General features: G+C 36.4%; 1 protein-coding gene across 1 annotated transcript in view; it reads left to right on the top strand.

Moving 5' to 3' along the window:
* Positions 1-19249, top strand: part of LOC140155816 (EH domain-binding protein 1-like) — a 104811-nt gene that overhangs the window by 50057 nt on the left and 35505 nt on the right. The window contains 8 exon segments of the mRNA XM_072178804.1: positions 1437-1648; positions 6216-6279; positions 6281-6430; positions 11137-11371; positions 12085-12254; positions 12943-12994; positions 13580-13942; positions 13989-14276. Of these exon segments, the coding sequence (XP_072034905.1) occupies positions 1437-1648; positions 6216-6279; positions 6281-6430; positions 11137-11371; positions 12085-12254; positions 12943-12994; positions 13580-13942; positions 13989-14276 (1534 nt within the window).

The following is a 19249-nucleotide window of genomic DNA, read 5'->3' as shown; positions in this document are numbered from 1 at the left end:
CTACTGTCACTACCAGTTTCTGTCATTGTTTCTACCAAACTTCATCAAAGAAAATGCAGAATGATCATTTTGTTATCAGCCACGCTATATTTGGCATTCTTGTTGGTGAGGATCAAGATCTTGCACATTTCTGGTATGTAACAAGCTATTTTGAGCAAGTTTGTTTCAAGAGGAAATGTTGATGTATTGTTTTGTTTATGTCAGATTTTAGGCTTCTCGGTCAGAAGGCCCTCATGGTCAAGCGTTCACATGGCACTTTTATGGCACAATTTTTTCATGTTGCATCATACTTCTGGAACGAATCAAAGATCGGTGGAGACTTTTGAAAAAAAACTATTATGTGACCCGATTTAGTCAACTCAGGTTAATGTCGGCAAATACAAAACTGAGATATAGCCAGAAATAGGTTAGGGTTGTAGTTAATCACAGTTAGACTATGAACTTGTAAAAATGTTGTAACTTTGCAACAAAATGAGTTAAAAAATGGAGTTTGGACTGATAAAAAGGGAATTTTTTACTTCATATAAACCTGGTAATAAATCAATTTTGAAAAAAAAAATCTGAATTCAGTCTGAGTGGACTGGATCAGGTCATATATACTCTGAGGTCTGCATGCACAAAACAAGTTAGACCCGGTTTTAATTTAGACCTGGTTTAACTAAGGACTCCTAGGAAAGTCTAAATATTAAATTGCAGCCATCTAATATTAAGCTACATGTATTTGCCCTTTACAGGATTTCCTATAATATAGAACAAGGCATGTAAGTACCAAAAAATTCCTTCTCTGTAGGACTAATCTCCATTGTTAGACCAGGTCTAAAGTTAGACCTGGTCTAACTTGTTTTGTGCATGCGGACCTTAAGAGTTACTTAAGGGCTTGGGTAGCGACATTTTCTCTCGTTTTCACATTTTTATGTGGGACCTGAGAGCACATCAGACATCGAATTGCATTCTGAATACAAAGAATGTCTTTCTGATATCAAATAAATTTTTTTATTGAAATTCACGATATTTTGATCTTTCATATTGAAGATATACATTTTTTCAGAAAAAGACCTAATTTTGTTTGTAGTTTTTGGGAAAAAATACATATCTTCGATACAAAAGGTCAAAATTTTAAATCGATCGTCGGCTTTTCATCCCAGCTACAAACACTTTAAGCATATCATTTGATTTATAAAATTTACTTCGAGGACTGTTAAATATCAAAAATGTCAATTTTTAATCATTTTCCATAAAATGGTGTATTATATCGCTAATTTCTAAATTATTTGATATCAGAAAGACATTCTTCAGTAATCAGAATGCAATTCGATATGTCTGATGCGCCTCATGTCCCACAAAAATACTGTCCAAATGCTCATACCCCAGCTCTTAAGAAAAGTTCTCTTCTCTTGCTCCTATATATCTTTTTCTTTCTCGTCTTTTTCCCACAGAGATGATGACATGCAAAGTTTAGCCAGTATTCTGAGCTTCCACCAGCCAGACATTGCAGATCTAGATGACTTTGATGATGAGGATGATGAATTCGACAGGGAGTTAACGCCAGGCAAGATCTCAGAGCTGACGAGTCAGTACAAGTTGACGGAGATGGACGACGATGACGATCCGTTTAATCTGGACGAAGATGCCTTTGAAGAATTAGATGGTGAGAAATGTTTTGTTATTTATTTTATTTGTTTGTAAGGATTTGAAGCAAGAGGGCACTTCTGTAAGGAATATAATTATGCACTTTCTTAGTTTCTTGTCTACCCATGCAACAAAGGAGGGGCCCACATCAGACATAGGCCTAAATGTTGCTATACTTAATAAGTGTTCACAAAACATCAGCGTGGTCAGTTTTAGTGTTCTGAAACGTTATCTCAATTCTCATGGGCAAAATATTACCAAATACCAAGTGGGGGGTCAAGGCAAAATATGGGGATAAATTTGATCAAAAATTGTAACATGCATCTTCCTGAGGTCCAGCCAGCCTCAGGCCATAGTTGTCCTGATTTTGACCAGTTTTACTATTTTTTGCATTTGAATTGCAAATATTGCGCTTGTTGTCCCAGTAAGGTAATTTTATTATCGAGTCAGCAGAACAATTTGGAAATGTTGCCCACCTTAACTCAATGACCCAAGTACGTCCCTGACTCTAAAATGCGGCATAAAGAGACAGGATGATTCTCCGCTATGGGAGGGGTCAATACTCCCCTGACCTCGTCAGACAATGTGCCACATGGTCAGTGCAATAGGATGAAATAAGATAACCAAAAAGAACATCAAAGATTGGAATGCTCATTCAGAGTGTGACCTCAGAAATATTTCCATTATTCCAATCAATTCTTCACATTTCAACAAAAATCGATACAATTGATTTGTTTTCAGTTGACCCTGCTCCTTAAGAAATCCGCAGTCCCAGCCTGCGACCACCAACCCCCTGAAGTGGACCCTCCTTTGTGATGATTTATGAATAATTAATGTATGCTTGTAAAGTTTAGATGATAAAAAGGGGGATGATCAATAAAAGTGGATGCTGTTTTTATTATTGCATCGTTATAATGGGCTCAAGATGGGGGATATATGAACAACATTGTGATTTGAGATTAACCGATCGGGAGATTATTTTTATAGGCGATATTCTGATTTTATAATCTTTTGCACGTGGTAGTAGTAGCCAATACAGTGGTCTTTGACGAATTTGAGATTGATCAATTCTTTGATCGTAGTTTAGAAAAACTTGGTCATCGACAAGTGTTGCATTTTTTTGCTCAAATAAAGGTATAATATTTTTCCTGGGTCCATTTTTCCTGCAGTTTCTTAAAACCCACAATCATGTTCTAGTTCTGTTAGCCTCAAACTCTGACAATTGTAGCTCTTTAGTTCAAATTTTGGCAAATTTGGAATTTTATTGCTCCCCAGCCTATAATTTGGCCCAATTTGAATTCACTAGACCCCCAAAATATGTTTTTGCCCCTAGTTTGCCCAAAAAATCAGTTAGTCCCAAAAGTCCATGCTGTACACCCCTAACAAAAATTTAAGTTGAGTGATATAAAATCTTAACTTTTTTTTTTTTTTTGTGGGGGAATGAGGCTGTAGATCACAAAATGCCCCTTTAAGAACACATAAATGTCCACTTTTACCGTTTTATTAGAGAGACTGAAGATTGAACTATGAACGCCCTGACAGGCCTTGAAATAAGCGGGCGAGGGGAGCAAATTTGCTCTTGTAAAGCCACCAATTGCTCCTGGTCCTTATAAAATTCACATGAACCAGGAGCAATTTTCTAAAACAAATCGCTCCTGGTTCCAGTTTTGGACTTGATGCAGTAGTGCTGCTATTGTATATGCAGAAAAGGATTACTTTTTGAAAATTGCTCCTGTTTCTTCAGAAATTGCTCCTGGTTCTGGTAAAATCCCAGTGAACCAAGAGCAATGTTCAAAAACAAATTGCTCCTGGTTCCAGTCTGCTTATTTCAAGGCTTGTGCCCTGATATTTTCCTTACTACAGAATGTCATCTTGATAGGAAAAAAGTAAGGAAAAAAGATCAAAATACTTTTAAAACCATACTACTTACAAGATCTTGATCTTATCGTACAATTCGAAATAATTCACTTTTTCACGAAAAAATTTCTATAGTTTCGCAGGTACAATACTTTTGAAATAACATTTTAAGTATGAAGTATAATTGTGATTCTTTTTTAAGATATACACAACTGGAATGTCGCAGAAGACAGTAAAAAGCAAAAAGAACTTGCCTCATCATTATTTGTTATAAAAATCAATTTTATAGACCGTCCCAACTCATCCCTTTGATCATGTTTTGAGATGCCTGTGTGTGACCATCATTTATATCTACTGCCCTCTTGTGACCATGCACAACCCATCAGGTTATTCATCATCTTGACTTATATCATGATTCTAGATGGGGAAATTTATCATCCATTTATCTCAAATCGCCATGACAACTCAAATCAGATAAAATGCTACTAATTTCACACCGTAAGGCATTTTCTGTGCATATGGTCACTTAATGTGGACTTTTTATCTTGAATATTCTTGAAATAAGGGAGACTGATCCTTTTCTCAAAATTGTTGTTGTATCTTTGTGGATTGCGATTTCTTGATATGCAATTTTTTCTGACAGTTGTACTATTTCAAGATAATAAGTGCAAAGAAATACAATGATTTTGAAAGTTTTTGTTGCAAAATTGCATCGCATAGTAATAGGGTCAATTTTAAATTGTTAATTCCAAATTATTTTGTATTTGCACTTGGTAGTATTTTTTCCAAGGAAATTATATTTTTAAATGTCTGGCTAGTTGTATATAATAAACAAAAACCTGTATAGAACAAAATATTTCTTTTGGCTTGATCCAGGAAGATTAAAAATATGTGGATAAATCAAATTATAGCATTTTTACATCTTTTAAACTTTTTGGTGGAATCTTTTATTATTGGGCACTGTTACTTATACGTTTTAAAATACAGTGTGTTTCAAAATATGAATTCAGGGACTGCTACGCCACATAATTTATTTGCTCTTGTTTAGTCATATTTTAATATAAACTTGCTGTCATGAAACATAATGGATGTAAGCGTGATCCTAAAAATATGCCTTTCACCCAAACTAATTACAAGACCTTTTCTACATTGAAGCTGGCTTTCCCGTTTAAAGGGAATTTTTATTTACTTTGGTTATTTTATAACTGAGAAGCATCACTACCTTAATACAGATGTGTTATCTGTGATCAGTCAAGGCAACAGGCACTACAATTTATGATTCAGTTACTCATATTTGTATTCTATTATTCACTCTTGCTTGCTGACTTATTCGCTTTATATATTACAAATGTGTAAATGACCTTGTATCAAACTATGAAACCATAACTAGAATATTAATATGCACAGCTTTAAGTTCAATAAAAATTGTAACATTCTATGTGTTGCTTAAAATTTGTGTCATCATTTTGTTCTCTACTGTAAGCTGATTGAAGAGATGATTTGACCTTAATCTTTCATAGGGATTATTAATTCAAATTTAGTTACCTGAATGGATGGCTCCATTTGAAGTCTACACCTCTGTGTACAAGATTAAGATCTTGTCTTCCACAGGGTGTATGGATTTCAAATGGAATAGCCTATCATTTTGTTCTCTGCAATAAACCATTGAAGAATTCAAATTGGGCTATTCTGTTTGAAATCCATACACCCCAGATGGAAGATTTGACCTAATCTTTCACATTAAGGATAATGTATTTTGAATTTAGTTGAAGTTACCTGAATGGGTGATTCCATTTGAAGTCTACACCTCTGTGTACAAGAATAAGATCTTGTCTTCCATAGAGGGTGTATGGATTTCAAATGGAATAGCCTATCATTTTGTTCTCTGCAATAAACCATTGAAGAATTCAAATTGGGCTATTCTGTTTGAAATCCATACACCCCAGATGGAAGATTTGACCTTAATCTTTCACATTAAGTGGTCTTAACCCTGGAATTATGGAAACTTTCGGGCTTCATAACTGCTAAATTATTAGTCTAAAGAATATAAAATTTGGGCCAAAAAACCTGTTTTTTTGGATTTTCTCCAAAAAATGAGCATTTTGGCCCAAATTGGACCTCACAGATGAATTCATCAAGTCATTTCCATTCTAAAAATGTATACTTTTATATTCTTTAGACTAATAATTTAGCAGTTATGAGGCCCGAAAATTTTCATTATTCCAGGGTTCAGACCAACCTTAAGGATAATGTATTTTGAATTTAGTTTAAGTTACCTGAATGGGTGATTCCATTTGAAGTCTACACCCCCTGTGTGACAGATTAAGGTCTTGTCTTCCACAGGGGGTATGAATTTCAAATGGAATAGCCCATCATTTTGTTCTCTGCGATAAACCAATTGAAGAGCTCAAATTGGGCTATTGCATTTGAAATCCATACACCCCCAATGGAAGACTTGACTTTATATAGGATTATTATTTCAAATTTAGTTACCTGAATGGATGGCTCCATCAATTAATTATAATTAAAATAAAAGTGATATATTTGCATGTACACATGATTTTGAATGCTTAGACGTATGCCAAATCTAGTCACATTGTAAAAATATGATGCAAAATAACAGTTTTTGTCCCTTTTCTTCCTCAAAATTATGTGAATATTGAACTTGATTTTATACTTTATTCAACTTGAAACCTAACCTTTTGTGAACATGATTACTGTCTTTGTAGACCCTCTTAACAGACACTCACGGAAGACACGTTCCTCCAACAACAGTTTTGCATCATCGCTACCGGTCAAGCGACCCTTTTGACGATTCAGAGCTAACAGAGAACGATTCGGAACCTATTATTACAACAAGAGATGAACCAAGCAAAAAGACGGTACCACCAAAATTAACGAGAATAGAGGAACCTGACAAGGAGAATGAGCCGGGACTGGAAGAGTAAGTTTGCTGCAAAATGTTTGTAACGGTTTCTAACTTAATTCAATTTTTTGCAGACGATGCAGATACTTGTTTTTAAAAACTTGTTGGGCTATTCCAGCTGAAATGCATACACCCCTATGGATGACATGACCTTTAATCTTCCACACAGGGAGTGTGAATTTCAAATGGGGTTACCTGAATGGGTGATTCGTTATTTGAAATCTACACTCACTGTGTGGGAGACTAAGGTCATGTCTTCCATAGGGGGTGTAATGATTTCAACTGGAACAGCCCATTGCTGTGATTTTACACCAATACAGAGACTTTGAGAATGCCTGTGAGAACAGGTGACGGTGATGGATTCAAGCAAAATCCAGCATGGCTCAACATTTGTGGCCTATAGTGAAAACTTCTAGACCAATATATTATCAGTACTGCTGGAGATGGTTTGGCATCTGGTAGATGCCTTTTTCTGTACAATATTGTGATGATCTACTGTTTACCACAGTTAAAGTTAAAGTTAAATCCTTCCCAAGCCTTTCAGCCCATTGGGCGGCGCCTATCTCAGTTTCATAACCCTAGGCCACATGTCTGCAAGCAGAAAAGCTACAGCAGGGGGTTAGTCCACTGGTAGCCGTGTGTTTAACTTTCCCTACTCCATTCTTTCAATGCCGAACGCCTGGCAAGAAGGCAGTAGGTACCATTTTTAAAGCCTTTGGTATGGCCCGGCCGGGATTCGAACCCGCGACCTCCCGATCGTGAGGCGGACGCTCTAACCACTAGGCCACGCTGTTAGCCTCAACTTCAATGGGCAGTACAAGATGGCCAGTATGTCAAGGGTGTTAAAACCCAGCAAATTTATATGGTTTTACCCACTTTATGCAGCCATATAAAAGGCTAATGTGGTTAGATGCCAGTTAGTTTTCCAAGAAGATCATCAAATCCATGAAGAGAGGTGAGGAGCAATATAATCTGAAGTCTTGTTTTAACAAGCTTTCTTGGAAAAGTAAGTGGCATTACTGAGCAACCAGTATCCTCTGCGGTAAACAGGAGATCATCCAATCACTATGTTTTAGCATACACGGTGAATACTGACATATTGGACTAGAAATATTATGATCATATTCTTGCTCTGGAAATATCATAGCTGAAGAGTTGCCTCAAGTAGGCAAACTTTTCTAAATGATTGACTGAGGCAAGAAGGCAGTAGGTACCATTTTTAAAGCCTTTGGTATGGCCCGGCCGGGATTCGAACCCGCGACCTCCCGATCGTGAGGCGGACGCTCTAACCACTAGGCCACGCTGTTAGCCTCAACTTCAATGGGCAGTACAAGATGGCCAGTATGTCAAGGGTGTTAAAACCCAGCAAATTTATATGGTTTTACCCACTTTATGCAGCCATATAAAAGGCTAATGTGGTTAGATGCCAGTTAGTTTTCCAAGAAGATCATCAAATCCATGAAGAGAGGTGAGGAGCAATATAATCTGAAGTCTTGTTTTGACAAGCTTTCTTGGAAAAGTAAGTGGCATTACTGAGCAACCAGTATCCTCTGCGGTAAACAGGAGATCATCCAATCACTATGTTTTAGCATACACGGTGAATACTGACATATTGGACTAGAAATATAATGATCATATTCTTGCTCTGGAAATATCATAGCTGAAGAGTTGCCTCAAGTAGGCAAACTTTTCTAAATGATTGACTGACATGCAGTACATTCAGAGTAAAGATGATAAACAAGACTATGTATTGATTGGATGTAAACAAAAGCAAAAATGGATTAAAATAGACCAAAGTGATGACATCGGATTAAAGAAAATGTCTGTTCCAATACAGATGTTCAAATTCTTTAATGATATAATTTTATAAAACTCTCATTTACACAGGATATATTGAAACTGATACTGAATTGACTTTTGTCAAAATGGTTCTCTCACCAAAACAATCTTTGGTACCCTATTTGCTAGTTTTCGACAAATAATTCTGGCTACTTTTTTATTTTTCTGGTTACCTTTTTTTTTCATTCTTTCGATTTATTATTTTGATCATTTTGTACAACTTCCTGTTGGTGGTCTGAAGGCCGAAAAAACATCATGCACATAGGCCTCTATCTAGAAAGATTAGCGGTAAAATGTGAGTACTTGATGCACGAATGTAGATTTTTTTTGTGCAATGTATGCCATCAGCTTTGCATGATAGGCTGCAACAAATGCTAACCATTTGTATAATTATTGAACTTGACAATGTGGATTCAATATCATTTGGGTGATATTGTGCAGTATTGAATTGAATTGAAATCCTAACTTGCTTGCAGAGAAGAACGGTCCTTTTAGCGCATACACAGCGTAAACATGGAAGTGGGGTTCTGATTGGCTAATTCAATCGTCCCACAATTGTAGCAACGGTAATTGGATCAGCCAATTATGTGTCAAAGCTTCATTTGACGCAGAACGGCACTCATAAAGAGAACACAAAGCCCCACCTGAGTAACAGGGCATGCATGTCAACCGGTGCAAAGGAGTATTGTTCTTCTTTGCCAGCTACTGTAGACCTGCATTTTTGTCTGTCAAATCTACATTTGGGTCCTTGAGAGCTGATCAAAACCAGGCAGAGTCGGACATACTTGGATGAAACATTTTCATGAAATGTGGGATTTTATGCAAATAACAACGTACAGCAGGAGTTCTTGACAATTTCGGATGGCAAGAATTGAAGCATACCAGAAAGGATATCTTACACTTCCCACAATGCATTTCTTCCATTTCAAAATTCTGTACTGATTTGCTATCTAGTGCAGCATGGGTCGATAGTGACACAAAGTACCTCATTGAACAGCACATCCAGATCTTGCAAAGTATGTCTATTTCTTGACTATCGACCCATGTTTAGCCAGTATATTCTCAACATTAAAACAAAGGGAACCTGTACAAAGTATAGTTGTGTCATTATAATGAGCCTAAATGAGGTGATGCGTCATGTTGCAAAGGATTCTGGGAAGGGTAAGATATCTTATCTGGAAGCATGCTATAACTGGATTTGAAGAATTGGAGATGTGATGATAGGCACCATGGCTGAGGCACCTGCAGTGGGCACCATAATCACTGCACCCGCAGACACTCAAACACATTTCCAGTGGCAGCCATTGGGTGATGAAGCCAAGATTCTCTCCAAAGAACTAAAGACTAATCCAATATTAACTACTGAAACAATACTAGGCATGTTTGTTCTATTGTGAATGCATTTTTCACATAGACATCAAATAATTCTTGGATGTAATCTAATCCAACCAGGTTTATAAAATGTGACATGATCAAGGGGAATGGACTATTCCAGATGAAATCCACACTACCCCTGTGGAAGATTTTGGAAATATCTTCTACAAGGGGAGTATGTTTTTCAATCTAAATGTTCAGGGCCGATCATTTTCAAACCCATACTCCCTCTGTATTATGGCTTAACCTATATCTCCAACACTTGGAGGGAGTATTTCAAACGGAAGTTACCCAACTGTCTCTTCTATTTGAAACTCAAACTCCCTCTGTGGAAGACTTCAGCTAAATCTTCCACAGGGGTAGTGCGGGTTTTAAATGGAATAGCCCAATGAGTCACATGTCGACCCTGGTCAAAAATGAGTTTACCTATGTTTCTAAACAGGACATGTTGATACGACTTTTCATTGTGAATTTATATCAATTGATCAATCGCTGAAAACTATATAAAAGAAAAGAAAAGAACTTTCTTTGCCAATATCTCAAAATCAATATTACCGACATTCGACTCATGTCCCTTGATCGTGTCAGAAATTGTAAAATTGGAAGCGCATAAATATTCTGTCGGTCGGACATCTGGCTTTTATTCCATCTATCATTCTTGCTTCCCGTGCCTGGAGTGAAACTTTAATTGCATTGGAGTGTATAGGGAAATTGCAGTTTTTGTTCATTCTTTTCAGTTTGAAACAATAGATTACATTTTCTTTAGCAGAAATCGAAAGAATATTGAACTGGACAATATTTTACAAGTTGGAACTCTTTCGCGAAAAAATTAAGCTGCTGGTTCAAAATCGTTTAACTTTTCCCTTCACCACAATAGCAATCATTCACTCCGGTGTCAGAGGGAGGGTGAGGAATGGCTAAGTTATGATATAATATTGGATGGCTGAGCATGATACCATAAAATATCGGATGAGTCATAAAAATATCGGACGAGCCAACGGCGAGTTCGATATTTGTATGACGAATCCGATATGTTATGGTATCATGCGAAATAAGCTATCCAATATTATCATTATTAGGCTTTCTTAACTCCTAATAACCCTGAAAACATAATAATGACAATACTCGGACCTACATAACACAAGGGATATAAAGGTCTCAGCAATAATAAACTTAGTTACTGCAAGTTGGTGATGACCGTAACTCAGTTTTCAAAATTGCTGCCCTTTGTCCTTGTTGGATTATAACATGTCGCATATAAATGATATTGAAAATTCACATACAGTAAACATTTTGAAAACATGGGTGTATAATTGAAAACAAAAAAAAAAAGACCAGTTTGTGTCTGATGTCAGGGCAAAAGCACAGCCTGGTTGGTTGCTGACCTGCGCAGTACGACATTTTCGGTCTGGTTGACAGTACGTTATACACAAACTAGTTTTTTTAAATTTGGTGTGGAATTATAGTTAAGACAGTTTTCCTTACATATTTTACTTTGTCATATTTCTTAGAATTAACGGTGGCATCATGCACAGAAACAGCAAGAGAAAAGCACCGAAAGCACCAAGTCCACTGGGGTCACCGACAACAAAAGAACCAGCACCAGCGCCCCCTATCAGTAGAGATAGGGCAGCCTCAACAAGACACAGTATGAAGGGTATCACTAATTCAGGAGATGCGCCTCCAACAAAGACGGCAAAGAAGGAAGAACAACCACCACAATCGCCTGCTAAGAGAGAAAGAATAGTAAGCATTTTTGTTTTTATTATTTTTGTTATCTATAAAGAGTTGAGGATAGGTTTAGTTTTTTTTTAAAAAAACAATTTCCTTGATAGGTCAGAGTTCAAAGTTTCCAAAACCAACAAAAACCAGAAGTTACATTGCTGATGGGGCTTATTGTATAGAAATTATCTTTTTGATGTAATAAAATGGTTTTATTCACCCCATGAGCACTACCCTCCGAAATATCAGCCTTGTAGAACAATTTTTATTGGTTTCAAAGAGGGTATTGAGCCAATCAGAGATAAGGAAAGAATAGTCACTGGGACTGAAGGGGATTAGCCTTGTATAAGAGATCTAAAAGCTGTATTTTGATTGGTTACTCAGATGATTATATCATGTGATTCACCAATCAGAGGCACTGTAAGAAAGGCACTTTGCTGCCCTTTGTTTTAAGTGCCAGGTGAAACGACTTGGAAATGGTGGATGGTAAATTTTAGTCCTTGCTGTAGCTAAAGGCCTAAGCCATTGTCATCAGTTAAGGGGGGGAAGGGTGCATCCCCCCAGTTTTCCCCCAGTCGGGAAAAAAAATCACAGAAAATCCACAAAAATCAGCACATTTTTAGGAAAATTTTCTGATCTATGTCCCAAAAAATTTCACTTAAACCCCCATTTCTCCCAGAAAAAATTCTTGGCATTGCCAAGGATAATCATCACATTAATTTCACTGCCTCTTTCAGACAAGTCCAAAGAAGAAATTCAATTCGAACGCACCAAGTCAGCAGCTTCTACAATGGTGTAAAGAGGTCACACAAGGCTACAGGGGAGTCAAAGTAACTAATCTAACAACGTCGTGGAGGAACGGACTAGCATTTTGTGCAATCATTCATCATTTTAGACCAGATTTGCTGTAAGTTTGGGTCTGTAAATTGTAGAATACGACAAGTACCATAGAGAATCATCAAGAAATAGCGAAGTTTGGAAAGAAGTCGTACTTCAAGTAAGGGATACAGGGGTAGTAGTATAAGTCACTTATTGAACAATGTCATGAAGGAACAGACTATATAGTTTTTGCCAAGGTCCTTCAGCAGTCTGCAGATTTGGCACTGTTAAACATGGAAGTGCGGTTCTGATTGGCTAATTGAATCATGTCATCATCACATTGTCACCTAATTCACCGGACAAGCTAGCTGTGTAGCATCGCGTGACCCAGTTCTTTTTACGCAATAATCAGGAGTAGTAGTCGGACACTGCTGAAAGACCTTGCCGAATGGTATTGGGTTTTGTGCACCTATTTTGGTGTAACTTGGTGTAGGTCATTAGTAGGCTCAGTGTTATCCATGTCAAGTTCTTAACTTTCATCATAAGACACATAACTATGTGAGCAAAACCAGGCACATTTGAAACTAGTAATTAAAACTTTGCAGAATCTTTGGGTCGTGAATATCAGGCAAAATCAGAAATCCGACTTCATAGCTGAACAAAATCTAATTTTGGGAAAATGCAGTGAGAAAAACATTTTTGGTAGTGAACATTAGGTGGTATCACAACTTACAAGAAGACAAATTTACAATGAAAAATTAAATTTTGCTTTTCAGAGATTTTAATACCTTGTCACCACACACTATTAAGGACAATAACAAAAGGTGAGTAATCTTTATAGTGTCTTCTTTTTGTCTTGATGTCTTTCGGTCTCTACCTGGCTGTCTGTCTGTCTATTTGTATGTTTGTCGGTATGTATCTCTCTGTCTCTTTCTTAACTGTTTGCTATATATCAGTAGTTCGTGAATAGCAAATTTGTCTCTATCTGGCTGTCTGTCTGTCTATTTGTATGTTTGTCCGTATGTATCTCTCTGTCTCTTTCTTAGCTATTTGCTATATATCAGTAGTTTGTGAGTAGCAAGTTTGTAACAAAGTATGAGTAACTTCTTCTATAGATGTGTCAAAGCATAGACTTTGGAACTGGGGGCTAAGGCCCCTCAATAATTTTGATGCAAGGGCTCGAATGCCCTTCAGTCCTCCCCATAATTAGAAGTGAAGTAAAAAAATGTGATTAAATACTGAAAATACCAGAAAAATTTGTGTTTTTTACTTACTTTTTCACAAAATTGTCTGATTCCAAAGGAGGACCACCTCCAGAATGGGTCATTAACAAAATTCAGCCCCCCCCCCTCCATGTTAAAAACTTCCTACTTCACTGCAAAGTAATAACTCTATCCAAATTTTTGTTGTCAGGCCTTTGATGCAGCTGCTTCCCTAGGTATCCCCAAGCTCATGGACCCACAGGACATGGTTCTACTAGCTGTCCCAGACAAACTAGCCGTCATGACCTATCTCTACCAAGTGCGGACTCTATTTACCGGTCAGCAGATGGCGGTCAATCGCATCGGCGATCCGGCAAAAAAGAACACCTACGTTGTGGGTAATTATAGCTCAGACGCCGCTGTAAATGAAGAAGTTTTTGCGCAGGAAGCTAGGACTGCTAATAAACTATCTGGGAGTAGCACGCCCACCCCTACTAGTGATGTTACTCTTAACGGTAATGCTGTGACTGATAGCCCAAAGAGGTCGAACAGTAGACGCGATCTTCTGCGGGCAGTAGGCACTCTTCAGGAGACGAACAGGATAAGATATCAAATCGAAGAGTGCTATTGAGGAGACGCAGCATGTAACTAGTGAAAAAGAGACTCTAGCTTCAGAGGAGAAAGAAGTATCTAGTGAAGAAAGTGCAAATAATAAAGGTCTTATGGAGACCGATATAGATAGTATAGAACCATCAAAGTTAACTAGACCTACAAGGATTAACTCAACAAAACAGAAATCACCAGACGGTTCTGATAACAATGCACCGGATGCCTCGATTTGGCTTAAGGCAACGCCGGATGGAAGTGACGCACCGGCAGAGATTATAGAGGAGAAACCAGAATCAGAGGTGAGTATGCGTGGGTTTGGCCAAAATGAATATTGTGTCCAATTTTGGACCAATCAAGGAGGGTATTAATAAGATCATCTGCAAATGCAAGTTTGACTATAAATAGTTATAGCCTAGTCATATATAGTTAAAGCCTAGTCATAATTGGCAATTGAAATGAGCATTTCAAGTTATCAACCAATCAGAAATGCTGTTAGGTGACAAGTAGTGTCGAGGGTTTTAAGTGTAATATGTGACACAATCTGGTCCATGGGGGCCAAAGGCGGCAAATTTGAAACTGAGATAAAGGTAAAAATATGGAGTACAGGCATGAGAATTTTCAGTTTAAAAACTGAATTCAGTTTTTTATAGTCAAAATTTCCATAACTTTATTTAATTTCAGCCTGTTTTTGGTACTTTTTGCCCAATTTCACGCGCATTTTCAGTTTTTTCAGTTTTTTTTAGGAAAGTGCAGTCTCATGCCTGGGAGTAAAAAACAATAAAATACATAAGAAAATAGACATCAAAAAACTTCGTAACTTTAGAACCAAGTATGCTAGACCTTTAGTGTTTTCAGTAAATGATAGCCTCCTATTGTAAGCATCATGTAATAATTATAGAAACTCAATTTTCAAAAATGCCTCCTTTGGCCCCATTAAGCAGATTGTGTCACATATAACGAACAGCCAGTATGAACATTATATGGGTGTTTAGGTCAAGAAGGCCCTATCTGAAATAGCTGCCATATGTTATATTTTGAGATTGTGTACAATATAGAATGCAGAAATTGTCAAAATGATTATAAGGCAGCTATTACAGGATGAGTTCTGATCCAACCATGCCAAAGATGGCAATTTGTGAAATTGAGATAAAGACAAAAAATTAGGAGCAAAAAGTCACTTTTTCTTCCTTGTTATCTTTTGAATTTCCATCCATATACAGTTTCTTATTCATTCCCCTTTCTTTCTCTTTCTCTGTTCTTTTCAACCCCCACCTCTACCCCTTCTTTCCATGCAGAAAGTAACAAAAACAAATGAATACTAAATGCTGAATCAAAATAGAATCTACCTTTTTAGCAAGTTACAAGATCAAAATGGTAATGAGTTCCCTAGATGCTTCTAAAATAAACCAAACATCCATCAACGGAAACTTTCACTTTCATTTATCCGCTTAAATATAACCATTTCTTTTGGCTGCAATCAACACAATAAATCCCATTAGTTTAATAGAGTTGCACAACTTAAAAACTAGTGTCCAGGGAAAGAATTCTTTTATAACTGCAAAGAAAAATTGAAATCTCCTTTTTTTGTAACCCTTGAGATGTGCAATGTTTTTTAACGGCGCATTAATTTGTTTGTGGCTTGTCATCGGAAATTGATATCAATCCCGACGGACTTGATATCCGGATCCGGTATCGTAGATTCCACAAATTAATATCGCCAGCGTCCTGAGGGAGAAGTTAGTTTGATTTGTGCGCTACTGTCTTACTAAGTGCGGTTGAAGAATCGGAAGTTTATCTTTTCCCAATCATGTAGCCCCTATGTTTTGGAATCGGTGATGCGGGACTAATTAGGAAAGAGATTGATTTAATTAATTAAACTTATAGCACTCGGAACTAGACCATATGCACATATAAGGTTGTGTGTATTCTATCTTCACATGATTAGCTTTTGGATCTTGGTAGCCAGGGGGTTTATTTTCATATTTTGGGTAGATTTTTTTTTAACCCTAAGGCATTATTTTCATATTTTGGGGAATCAATGTGACTGACTGATGGTTATCGTTTGAGGTAGGTCAATGAAATACAAATTTGTGATTAAACTTTGCCAAAAAATTATCTTTAGTTCCCGTGTTCTGTATTGTTTTAAACTGCTATCTTAGATCAATGAAGTCTTACCTATTTGTCCTGTCAATCAACTATTCAACTTCAAAACATTTGTGACAAAATGTGCTCCATGGATGCCAAAGGAAGCATTTTTGACAATTTAGGTACTATATTATTACCTGATACAAACATTAGGCTGTCATTATACTGAAAACACCAAAGGTCTAGCACACATGGTTACAAAGTTTGTGAAGTATATTTTCTTGTGTAGTTTCTTGGTTTTTTTACTCCATATAGGCCTATATCTCAATTTCAAATTTGCTGCCTTTGGTGTATTACATTTTAGCACCTTCCAAATGTTATAAGTTATAGTTGTGCTGAAATATAGGCATTACTATTTTAAAAGAGTTGGCTTAGCCCAAATTGACATACCTTGGAGGGGTTGTTTACATTTACACAGTCATCCATATATTGCATTAATATTGAGTTTTTTAAATAAAATATATTATTTACATAGGCAGTGCAAGACTTAAGTCCTAACAATAACAAATTTGAGTTCATGCCAAGGAAAAGTATTTACGGCCTTCACTGGCAAAACAACTTTCAATAATTTATAAAATTGTAACAATTGTGATAGCTTTGATACAAGTTAAAATGGCCTGTAGTGTAATTTGTCATAGAGATAAATGCAGTGTCATGTATGACACAAAACGTGATGATAAAAGTATAACTGTTCATAAAAGATGGATTAGAAGTTGATTGCAGTTTGAGTTTGGTCAGAAGTTTTGGTTTGTTCTGCAGTGATAAAGCTTACCAGTGAAAAGGGAGTGGATATAATTTGTCAGATAAAGATGAATTTAGTGACAGATGTAACATTAAAAAGATCAGGAAAGTGTTAGCTTTGGTATATGTGTTTATAAAAGATGTGTTAGGTGTTGAGCATGGTTTGATCTTTTGCAATGTGAGTAATCTTATTGGTAAATGTTTTCAGTGCAATTTATCACCGGACGCCATGTCACTTCCAGGACAAGTTGACAACCATAATTATGAAAGTATAATACTTTATAAAAGAGGGTCTAGTGTAGACTGCTTATTGTACTTTGCCAAATTTCAAAACAAGAAACTTATTACACAGTAGGAAAACATAATGCAGTATGTAATTTCAAATTTGTCATGAGAAGAAATGGTTTGTAAATTACAGTTGCTTCTAACTCAAAATAATGATTATGAAAGTTTAGTTTTGTTTTGTTTTTTAAATATAAGATTGTGTTAGGTGTGGTTGTGAAAGTTGCCAGTAAGTAGTTTAGATTATAGAGAGTTTTGGCATTGAATCTAATACTGCAACTTACTTTTTGCAACTTTGCTTCTGGAACCACCAGAATTCATCAGGCAACTGGCCCGACTGGTTTCAGATACAACAAAGCAAAGTTGCAAAAAGTAAGTTCCAGTATTAGATTCAATTCCAAAACTCTTTTAAAAACTACTGGATGACTAAGAACATTCACTCATTAGGACGGAATATAATTAGTCCTGTGAAGGCAATGTTAACTTTAAATATGATTCTGTAGAAAAGTTCATTGGGATTATGTTTTTAAGCATTTTGTTAATCCAGTTGTTCATATACCGAGGCTTGCATTAAAGTCAACTACTACCTTAAAACATGTGTTAATCCGTATATCACATTTATCACTTTATATTGATTACTGTGATTTTTTTTCCATAAAAAGTGCAAAATCAGAATGCAGAATGTGATTTATCAAGACACAAAACAATATAGATGACAGGGATTAACTTATATTTTTTGTACTTCTGTGAGTAATTAATTTTACTGTTATAGTTTTACAAAGGGCGCAATTTGCATAACAAGGAAGGAAGTGCGAGGTTGCGGAATAATCTTGTCAAATTTTCCGGCAATCTGTCGGGGTATTGAGGGCATCCTGTTACAAATGTCAAGTCAAGTCAGATTTGTTTGTGTCAGTTTAATTCAGTGGTTTAACTAGGCCAGGTAGCAGAATGGAAGGTTTTCCTTCAAATTGAGAAGGCCCAAATTTTGGTCTGGAAAATCACATTCTTCTTATACTTAATTTAAGAAATGGTTTCTTTATGGTGCTATTTGGGAACAACCAGGTAATGGGCTATTCCATTTAAAATCAGGGTTCGCAGGTTTTTGCCGCAGGTGGAAAAAATCACTAAAAAAGGGATTTATAGTTCAGTTTTTTCATCTCAAAACAAATTATTAAGTTACAAAAATAAGTTCCAGAGTGTAACAAGGCCAGATTTTGTAATTATAAACAATATATTAAGAAATTAAAGGCATGCGTTTTCATTGCTCAAGTGCATTTAATCGAAATGTGGCATGTATCAAATTCAAAACATTTTCATTTTAAGGACTTGATGAGACAAAAAATATGTTGAATGATTCGTTAAAAGTTGTGTGTTACTGTTTATGAGCTTTCTGTGTCACTTTTTAATATTTGAGTGACTATATGTGAGTTTTTGCCAGTTTTTTAAACCAGGCAAAAACTGGAAAACAGTTTTTGCCAGGTTTTTGCCACTTTGCTGGCAAAAACAGGTTTGTGCCGGCAAAAACCGAACCCTGTTTAAAATTAACACTACCCCTGTGGAAGATTTTGGAAATATCTTCCACAGGGGGAGTATGAATTTCAAATGGAATTGACATATTAGAAGCTCTGTTTGACACTTACTCTCCCTCAGGGGAAGATTCACATTGAATCTTTCTCAGAGGGTGTATGAAATTCAAATGGAGCTCCCTAATGTGCTCATTCCATTTAAAATTCATACTCCACCTGTGGCAGATATTTCCAAAATCTTCCACAGGGGTAGTGTGGATTTTAAATGGAATATCCCAATCCCACATTTTTTGACAATCTTATAGCCAGTGAGAGCATTTTTGTTCAAATTGACAGACATGATATTTTATGCCCATTTTCAATCTTTCTGTTTTTGTACCAACTCTTGTAAATCAGTGATAGAAATAAATGAGTGCAGTAGTTAAACATTGGGGGTGGGGGGAAGAAAGAGCTGATTATGTGATGAAGGAGTTCCATCCCTTGCTACGTGTAGTTAAATGCATTTTGGTGAAAGGAAAGAAAGAAGGAATAAAGAAAGAAGATGAACAAAACCATTGTTTCTGTCAGGATTCGAACCC

This window comes from Amphiura filiformis, chromosome 1 (assembly GCF_039555335.1).
Source record: "Amphiura filiformis chromosome 1, Afil_fr2py, whole genome shotgun sequence".
NCBI lineage: Eukaryota > Metazoa > Echinodermata > Ophiuroidea > Amphilepidida > Amphiuridae > Amphiura > Amphiura filiformis.
This window is presented reverse-complemented; position numbering and strand designations above follow the sequence as displayed.